At 46.4% G+C, this 10,388-nt stretch overlaps 1 protein-coding gene across 1 annotated transcript in view; it reads left to right on the top strand.

Annotated features, from left to right (window-relative positions):
- Window positions 1–5: 5 nt before the first annotated feature.
- The window catches only part of PTPRG (protein tyrosine phosphatase receptor type G), a gene marked incomplete in the record, with an annotated part of 820,292 nt that continues 809,909 nt past the window's right edge, over window positions 6–10,388 (top strand). The window contains 1 exon segment of the mRNA XM_027775507.1: window positions 6–449. Coding sequence (XP_027631308.1) covers window positions 365–449 — 85 coding nt within the window.

Below are 10,388 nucleotides of genomic sequence, written 5' to 3'. Positions count from 1 at the left end.
CCGCGGCCGCCGCCTGCAGTCCTCGCCTGCCCCTGGCCGGGGGCATCGCCGGGCCGCGGTCCGCCCACCCCTCGCCCTACCCGCTTGGCTCGCTTCCTTTTGAACGGAAAGCAGCCCTTCTCCGCTGAGAGGATCGTCCCCGGCGTGGCTCCGCGTTCCTGGTCACTTTTTGAGATTTTCCGGGGACCGCTCGGCTGCTTCTCGGATTCCAGGGGGACTCGGGCCGCCGAGCGCGGCGGGCCAGTGGAACAGGCGAGCGGGGAAGCGCCCCGGCTTAGCGGAGGCTCTCACGGAGGCAAGAACTTATTCAACAAGTTTACCCCCCCTCCCCCTGCTTTTCTCTTTTCGATGTGCGTTTTCGGACATGCGGAGGTTACTGGAACCGTGTTGGTGGATTTTGTTCCTGAAAATCACCAGTTCTGTGCTCCATTATGTCGTGTGCTTCCCGGGTGAGTACCGGCCGCGGAGGAGACGCGGCCCCGGCCGGCGCGCGGGGGATGCAGAGTTGTCGCCGGCGCGCGGAGCTCTGTGCCTGTCCTGGGGACCCTGGAGAGGATGGAGGGGGGCCGGTCGCCCGGGGAGGAGAGAGGGATTCGCTCCGCTGGCTCTGGCGACATTTTGGGAGGCTGGTGGTCGGGGTGGGTGGTTGCCCGGGGAGGCCAATTGGGGACGCGAAGGTCTGTTCCCGCTCAGATTTGGGGGACCTGGGGGAGTGGGAGTCGGAAGAAAAAGAGACTTGCTTTTCTGATCCGCCGTGATCCGCCGCGGATCAGGAGAGCTAGAGTTGTCGGGCGGTTGGGGAAACCAGCCAAGGGAAGGATGCTTCTGTGGGTTAGGGGGTCCCGGGATGCGTCCCTCCCTCCGGCGGGAATCGAAGGAGCTTAGAAGGAGGAGCTCGCTTTGCTGCTCTCCGACCCTTTGGGAAGGGTGGTCTTGGGGGGATGGCAGCCCGAGGCTGGCTGCAGAGGATGTGGGAATGGGGAGAAGCCTGCGTTCTAGTCTCTGGGGCTAGGGGCGCCCCCTCGGTCTCTTTCTTGGGGCTGGGGCGCCGGCCGCTCTTTGGTGCCAGCGCAAGGCAGCCTCTCAGGGCGCGGGGGCCTGGGCACAGTGGGAAAGCAGGGGCAGGCGGGTTAGTGAGGTTCGTGGCTCCCCCAGCCCCGGCCCCTTCCCTGCTCTACAGCTCTGGGCCCCTGGGGTCCGGGCGCCGGGGGCGGGTCGGCAACTGTGTTGCTATTCGCGCCGGGGCGGATTTTTTCCTGTCTCGCGCGCCCTGCCTACCTTCATCTTTGCCCTTTTGCAGGCTGTTCGCGGCTGGCAGACCCAGACCCGCTCCTTTCTGGCCAGGTTAAGACAGGAACAGTATTGGCTATTGATGACGATAATAAATCACTGCACGTAACGGTGTGCGGCTGGGCGACCCTCCACTTCCAGCCATCAGCCAGTGGATCCCCCTCCTCTTCCTTCAGCGAGGGCAGAGGCCAGCCGCCCCACTCTCCCCTCCCACCAGCCCCCTGGGCTGCAGCCCCGAGCTTCCTGGAAGCTTTTCGGGCCCCCTCCCTGGGGGTGGAGGCCACGTCTTCTGCCATAGCTGGGGAAGGGATGAAAGAAAGGGGGCGAATAGCTTTTTATCCCTAGCTCCTCTCACGACAGAGTAGCCCTGTTTTTTCTGTCCTTTTATCCACCAGCTCCTGAATACCCGGAGGTGGGGATTATCTGTATCGAGAAAAAGAGGAACATTCCCTGATATTTCTGCTCTCCCTGGTTACAGCTGCCTGGCTCCCGGCGGCCAGAGCACACCGTTTTGGTGCAGCGGGTCCCTCAGCCCCGCCGTGCGCCCAGAGGAGGGCGCGGGCGCCCTTGCTGCCCTCGGGGCCCTTCCCAGGGAGACTTCTAGCGAGTGCCCCTTTTGCGGGCTCCGGGGTAGCCTCGAGGGTCCGAGAGGCAACGCACCGTCTTCTTCCGCACCCCCCTTTCTCTCTGTGCATCCTGCTGCCCTCAGAGGCTCAGGAGCTCCTGCCGCCGTCCAGAAACCCGGTCCTGGGGCGGATGAGGCGGTGCGAGCGCATTCACTCTGAGGCCGAGGGTTTGCTCACCAGGGGCCTGTCTGTATGGGGGTAGGGGTCGTGGGGACGTCTACCCTGAGAAACAGCTGCCCTCTCTCCCTTAGAGACCACTATTGAGTATTTGTAGAAATCATATCTGCCTTCTAGACTCTTCTTTACCACAGACTTGACGGTTGAGTGGGTGTGCACCCAGAGGTCGAGCTTTGAGAGGGCCACTTTTTTATTAAAAAGGGGATGGTGGGAGGCAGCGGAGGGCAGCCTTGCGAATTCAGAAGAATTTCCAATTCTACTTCTGGCCTTCTCACGCTTGAGGATGCAGGCAGTGGGCTGGTCCTGATGTCCCCTTTTCTGGTGTCTGAGGAAGCTTGAAATTCAAAATGAGACTGCCAGGGATGCCGCCTTCGTGGGGCTTGGACCTTTTCGTCTTCCTTTTCTTTGCATATCCACGATGCGAGGTAAATAGCCCTTTTCGCAGTCCAGGCACCAAGGGGTGTTGAAAGGGAAAGGCTCAGGGAAGAGGGGGTTTGGTTTTTACAAAGCGCAGACCATGGGTGCTGCAGCCTTTGGAGCTGGACAAAGTTAAAATGTCAGAGGCGTGGGAGACAGGGGCTTTCCGTTTTCAAGGATGCCGCGACGCCGCTGGACCTCAGGGGGCGCCCCCGAGCCACTCGTCAGGCGCCTGCCACTTCACTGGTCGGCCTCAGCCACCTCCATGCCGCGGGGACTGGGAACGCGTGCCCGGGTTCCGAGGCACTGGGAGGCGGCGGCCTTGTCTGGGCGCTGCAGCTCCTGGCCAGCTTGAAAAAAGTAGGAGAGGAAGTTCGCTTTGGGACTCGCACCGTCTACCTGCCACCGCCTTAGGAACCTTGATCTATTTGACGCGGGATAAAAACGCTTCTGGTTTTGGATTAGGGTCCTCCTTGTGAGATCTTAGCAAAATCCTCTTGTTACTTAGTTATTTTGTTTGTTTCCTATGAGAGTCGCAACAACTTTTCAGTTGCAATTAATTCTCTGCTTCTGTTAAGGATACAGAGTAGCAACAGTTCAGGGGAAGGCTTTTGGCATAGGTCTTTTCCCAACGGAAACAGTGGCTTTCAGTCTTCCAACAGCAGCGAGGCAGGTGTGGAATCTGTGTTAGGTTTTAGTGCTTCAAGTCATGCTTTCCAAGTGCAAAGCACAAGCGTTCTCAAACATAGCATTAGGCATATTAAATTCTTCTACATCTTAAAAAATTATAGAAAACAGTAACATGAGAAAATTATACTAGACTCCCTGTATGCCCCATACCCACTCTCACAAATGAGCAACTCAGTCTACTCTAATTCATTTCCACCCCTTCAGCCTCCAAAACACATTATTTTAAAGCAAATCCTACACATAGGTTATTTAAATATTTGATACAAATCTTTAATCATTGGGAACTTAAGTGCCTTGGACAAGATATAAAAATTTGATCCATTACTTGAAAGGGTTAACCTTTTATCTATTTCCTATTTTCTAACTATGCAGCAGAAACTTTTTTATGATTTTTTTTCTTTTTTGGCCCTCAGAGTGATATTCTTTGCCTCTGATATGTTTTGTACAATAATTACATTACATCCACAGGGTTGCTGTTAGAAGCCCTTCAGATAAATCTGCTCAGCTGTGTGCCTTGGAAGTGTCCGAATTGGACAATCCATAGCTGATGGCTGGTGAATCCAGACTCTCCCTCTCAGACATCTCTTCTTGTCTTCACACGCATGCTTTCGTGTTGATGAGTGTCCCTTAAAACTTTCTCAGAAAAAAGGCAAAAGTAATCATGAGAAGTTGGCAATGTTACTCTCAGAAATGGGGAGAGAGCATACAGGTCCCCCCCCCCATTTGAAAAAAAAAAAATCTTTATCCAGTTTCAAAACTGGGTCTTTTAGACACAGTTTTGGAACGAAATCTTTGATGTTTCCTTCTAAAGAATGCTCACAGTAGAGGGTTGATGAAGTATAAACATTAATATAAATAGACATAATAGGACTTTAGGAAATAGGGAAAGTTAAAAAAAAATCACAGGAAAAGAGTGGCTGATATGAGAAAGGAGACTGTCTTAAAGTGAATCTATGAGTATCTCTTCTTAAATGTGGATTTGTTTTCACTGAATGAAATCCTGTATTTTCGTTTACAAGAAGTAGTCCCTGGAATACTGGCGGTTTAATGAAGCAAAACAAAACCAAACCCTTTCAGATTTATCTTTCTGTTCTGAAAAACCCCCAAGTTAACATAGTGGTACTCATTCTATCAGGGCGTCAATTGAAAGAAGTTTCTTGACATTCATATAAGATCATTTACAATGCCCTAGAGCAATTATTACTAGGGAACTCCTCCTACCCTCTTACCTTCCTACACTCCATTTTCCTGGAAACCTATTAACAAATAGACAATCTGGGCACTTAAATTAGCTTACCTAGGTCATGAAAGCACAATAAGCACTGGGAGTGGGTTGTTGCTTTAACATTTTCCTTTTCAGTGAAATGCGCCCCCACCCTCTTAATCTGGATATTCATCCAGCATTTTACTCAAAGCATGTGGGAGAGTGCAAGGTCATTTCTAAGCAGGTTGAAGATTTTGATATGGGTTACGTTTTGAATTGGGAGATTTAAACCATTATAATTAACATTTTCATCCTGGGACTTATTTTTATGTGGTCCTCATTTTATAACCTGAAGATTATGGGGAAAAGTCAGGGCCTCTGAAATGATCGGAAAACCATTCGAGGCCTTCAAATAAGAACGCTTTGGTTACAGGGTGACCACTATCCATGGTGGGTGGTAGTTACTGAAGCTGCGTTTTGGGCTTTGCTGTGTAGAGAATAAAAGGCCTTTGTATCTAATAATACGAAATCAAGGAAGAACACCCTGCCCTCACTTCTGGTTCTCTCTCTGAGCTTGATCTGGATAAGGCTAGTAACCACTGGTTAGGTAGAGGAAGGCGTTGGGTGAGGGAGAAATGTTCTGGAAAGAGCCTGCTCCCAACAGGCTGTGAGAGCTTCTTGTGGAATTTGCGGACATTCACCGAATTTGTGGAGTTATTGCTAAAACAATCACTCTCAAAGAGACAAGTGTGTTTCAGAAATCTTTATTGACTTACCCTTCCATTTTTCTACAGTCCTTCTGTCTCACATTTTAAAGGCCACAGACCTGTTAATGTCTCTTTTAAAAAAAGGTTCTGGGAGTGGGTGAATTTCACTTTCCAAAAAGTCTATGACGATTGAAATGTATAACAGATAAAGTCATTATTTTTTTTTACTTATATTATGAAAGGGATTGCTAGGTTTGTAAGTGATGGCTGTGAACAATTGCTTTAAGTAGCTAGAGGGCTTCCATGAGCACTTTTGTCCCCTCCTGTGGGACACCTGTCATTGGAGAGGCCAATTCACTTGGTAGTGTTTATAACAGTGTTTGGTGTTTTGACAGAAAAATATTTTCTGCGTGAGATGAGATGGCTCACAAGGCCACCGTAGGCTTGAGGTTTTTTATGACTGCAGTACTTGATACGATGTCTTTAAAAAACATTTTTATAATTTTATTAGTATTTTGTCTTTATAATTGCCAGAGGATGTGTCCATTCACCTGAGGGAGAGGGGAAAGAGAAAAGGGAAGAGGGAGAGGGAGAAAGCACCCTTTCAGTGGGGCGTGGCAACCCTGCAATTCTTTCTCCTCTAATTTCCCATCTTGTCAGGATTAGGGACTTGTGGGCACATGTGGCTGACATGTTTTTTAGGACATTGGACTGGGATTTGGCTCCTTTAGCCACTAGACCATGGGGCTGGCCCTAAAATCATTTGTGAAACTGCTTTTAGGACTGGGTAGAGGAATGGCAGCTGATCAAGTCCTACACATGCTTGGTTTCTCTTTTAGAAGTCCTCCTAACTGAATTGGATGGTGTTACTGTTATACTTGGGTTTGGTTAGGCGGGAGGCAACTTACACATGGAATGAGAACTTTGATATCTGTCAACCCAGTGATGAGAGTCATTGTGCTATTTTGTCATCATATAGCAAGAAGAAATCTTTTAGGAGCTTGGAACTTGTTAGCTTCCCTCTCCTCCCCACTAAAAAAACAAACACAAACCCAACAAAGTGGTTACTGAGAATTGTATAGAATTTAGCAGGATGGATAGGAATATGGTTTCTGGAACCAGCCTGCCTCTGACATTACTAGCGGTGCAGCCTTAGACAAGTTACTTAACCTCTCTGTGCCTCTTTTATTTTTCTTCATCTGTAAAATGTGGTCATGATTGTACCCTGATTCCTAAGGTCTTTATGAGAATGCAGGTAAAGATTGTGCATGGTAAATAGTAAAAGCTCAAAAGATTAACCATTTTTATTTTATATATGCTACTAAGATTTGGGTAGGAGTGTATGGAAGAAAGAAAATGAAACTGAAAAGAATGTGTGTATAAGGACATTTTGAAAATTGATATAAAACTTTGCTATATACTTGTTTGACTGGGTTTTGTACCTGGATTTGCTGTTGAGGGTGAGGAGTGGGGACTGGCAAGAGGACATCCCAGGCGAGATTAGTAAAATGGTTACATTTTGAGGTTGAAGGAAGCGGGAAAACCTCGAAGAAATCTGCGCTACCTCCTCACCCGCGTTGCAGAGGAGGACTTTGCTTTCTCCACTTCAGATGGGAAAATCACTTCCTGCAGGTTTAAAATACTGCTCGTGAATCTCCCAACTTCCTGTGTGGAGAGAGTCACGTTGTCTTACACCCTGAGATGTTCATTTCTCTTCTCGGGCCTTGTGGGTTTTAAGTTGGTGCCAGTAATGAGAAGCCAACAGTAGCCTTTGGGTGTTTGCTTTTATTTTGTACTTGTGTGACACTTGAACACATGCATGTCCCAGTCTCTGTTTTCATGAATTCAGACCCTTAGAGTGCACGGGAGAAAACTACGAACCCATGTATAACTCCTGCCCTCTAATCACTTTTTTTGCAGACTGAAATCAGCATGATGGTTTTCTGGCCAAACAACAAAACATGATTTTAAACCACTCAGATTAGCTATTTTGAGGGAGTAGCAAAGTGACACAGTTGGCTGCTGATATCTAGCAGCTAAAAACAAGAAATGAAAGCATAGTTCATAGAATATGTAACACTTCCATTTAAGAAAATAGGACAACTGGTCTTATTTTTGGGTCTGTGATACTATCTTTCTACCAAGGAGAGCAGAGCAGGTTGTTTTTTAATGCAGTGGGGATACGTTTGAGGCCTTCATACCAGGAACTATATGAATCTAAGAGGTATTTGAGTTCTCATACCATTGCTGCCTCATTAATTCTGCAGTGCACTAAAATCAGATAACCTCATTAATTTGGAATCATTTGGATAGGGGACACAGCCATAAGCAGTTTACCATGCGTAAAGGCATATGTCCTGGTGAGTGAGGAAATAGTGCCTTTTTCAGATCATCTTTAAAACTTTGTCTTTTTAACCGCCAGAGGGCATGTACGTTTGCTAGAGAGAAATGAGGGGGTGGTAGAGAAAAACCCACAATGGGGCATGGTCATGCTGCAATATTTTCTCTTCCATTTCTTCATCCTGTCTGCATTTGGGGCACACACATGTGCCTGGCATGTTTTTCAAGCCCCTGGGGCTGAGATCTGAGCCATGATTGGTCACATGGGATCCATCTTCCTTAACCATTAGGCTATGAGGCTAGCCCAAAGTCTTTAAAACTTTTTAAGACTTGTCAGTGAGCTGTATCCATTTAAACAACAACGACAAAAACTCAAACAAAAAACTACTCTTCCTGAAGAGCTGGGGTGTAGTCTTAGAGTTTTCATGGGTACCTGAGCCGCCTTGGACAAGGTTTTCAACATCTTGTGGAAGTGTGGTTGGGTGGATTGGTGGTCTAGGACTTCCAGATATACAGACCTCTAACTCAGAAACCATACTAGCACTCCAGAAATCTAGGCTGAAATTTATTGTACTTTAGGTCAATGTGTCTCAGTTTTTTTTTTTTTTTAAGAGATTTTTGCTATAGGATATGTGCACTCACCAAAGAGACAGAGAATGAGACAGAGACAGAAAGCAAGAAATCACCCCCAAGCGGGAATGACCATGCTACAACCCCTTCTCCTCCATTCTCCTCTTCGGATTTTGGGCACGCATGCACATGCACCCGGCGTGAATTGTAAGCCACCAGGTCTGGGACTTGAACCATGGTCGCCTGCGTGGGAATTCAGCAATGTAACCATTACACCATCTGCTTGTCCCAGGCCTCAGGTTTTAATCTCTACAATGGGATTGATAAGTTTATAATAACCTGCAGTGTCCAAGCACTTGTCATGCTCTAGGTGATGTGCATGAGCATCTGTATGCCTTTAATCCTCCCCGAAGGAGAACCATGATTACTCCCAGTTGAGGGGGTGAAAACTGAAGCTGAAAGACGTTGTCACTTGTCCAAGGTCATCTGGGTAGTTAAATGGGGGTGGCTATGATGTTTCTCTAATCATCTCTCTGGATTATTTTGACTTTCAGACCAGTTTTTATTTGAAGAGTTTGGAAGCGTTTTTTCCTAATTGCACAGGAGGGCCAATTAGAAGACAGACCCAGCTTTAGGTATTCCATCCTATTATTTTTCCCATGTAAGCAAGTACCACAAATACTGGGTGAAAGAAAGGTGTCTTCCTGTATTTGCTACAATTAAATAAGAAAGTAATGCAATTAGCATAGAATTTTATTTGGTTACATTGAAGAGTCGACCTTTTAGCAAATTACTTTAGCTTCTGAATAAGCTGATAATAACTGTGGATAGAGTCTGAATTTGTTGGTGGGGAGGGTTTTTTTTTTGACTCTACTCTTTAAAACAATTAAATCATTTTCAGAGTTTTTGTTTGGAGCATCAAATATAGTTACTTTATAATAATGTGGTAGTTTTACTATCCCATATATCATTGGAATGAGGGCTGCAGGCTCCGAATCATGATTTCAGAAAAAAGGTCTGAGGTGACTTGTGTTCGACCGGTGAAGGTTTAGGATTTTTTCTCTGCAGTGTAGCACGGGTGGTGGGAGCTAGTCAAACCAGCCGTGGTTTTCGGGCAAGACCCTTGATTTCTTTGGTATCATTTCCCTCACTCTTAACTAAATGGTTTCTAAAATTCTGTTGGAATTTTGGGGATTGTTGATTCTAGGCTGAACATTTTGGAGCGATTACGTCCTTTGTGTAAGATGTAAGTCAAAGGCCTCGTTGTATTGGGGTTTCTGAAGTGTATTCTTACTAACTTTTTCTGTGAGCGTTTGCTTTCTAAGGCACTAAGAACCCCTTGATTATCTCGCTAACCTTGCTACAGAATATCCTGAGAGATTAGCAAACAAGGTGGTGTGTGAATCTCAGCTAATGGAATAACTGTAAGCTGTTTTTTTTTTTTTTTTTTTGCTTTTTAAATATGAAACCTTGTTTCTCCTAGAGTCTAGGTAAAATAAATAAATAAATAAATAAATAAATAAATAAATAAATAAAAATGGAGGTTCATTCATGTCAACCAACAAAGTTCATGGATGACTTTTGAAACTAATGTAATTTATGACTGGACTGGCGAAAGTAGCAGTCTTTTTTTTTAAAAAGAGGTTTTTGCCTTAGGGCACATGTTCTTGCCAAATAGAAAAAGAGAGACAGACACAGTGAGAGGGAAAGGGAGAGATCAACTCATCCGGGCGCTGGCCATGCTGCAATCCCTTCTCCTCCATTCTCTTTCTGGGATCTTGAGCACACATGCAAATGTACCTGGTGTGAGTTTCAGGTCACCAGGTCCAAGACCTGACCTGTTGGCCATGTGGGAGTTCAGTGATGTAACCACTACGCCATCTGCTGGTCTTGAGGGGAGCAATCTTGATCTAAAACAAGGGCACAAAGCTGGTTCTGGATAATGTGACATACTGTGGAAAAGAGTTTAGGTTATCTGGAGTTTTGGGTTTGGGTTATCTGGCGTTCTGGGTTTGGGTTATCTGGATTTCTGCAGGAGACACCTGGCCAGCAGATGCTCTCTTTGGCCACACTGTGTTTAAAAGAAAATTTAATTAAAAATGGAGCATTTGGGGGGCTATGTGGGTTTAAGGTGGCTGGATCCCAAATGGTCTACTCCAAAGTTCAAGTTCTGGACCCAGTAGCTCGAAAGACATGGTGGTCACATGTATGTGTGGGTGCCCAAAATCCAGTAAGAGAAATGGAGAAGGGATTGAGGAGTGGCCATCCCCTATGGGGAGGTGCTTTCTGCTTTCTCTCTTTCTTTCTGCTGAGTGCACATGCACTCTGGCAAATGTAAAAAAAAAAAAAAAAAAAAAAAAAGAGAAA

The sequence above is a fragment of the Tupaia chinensis genome, unplaced genomic scaffold, assembly GCF_000334495.1.
Source record: "Tupaia chinensis unplaced genomic scaffold, TupChi_1.0 Scaffold000569_1, whole genome shotgun sequence".
NCBI lineage: Eukaryota > Metazoa > Chordata > Mammalia > Scandentia > Tupaiidae > Tupaia > Tupaia belangeri.
The sequence above is the reverse complement of the archived record's forward strand: the minus strand, read 5'-3'. Positions and strand labels throughout refer to the sequence as shown.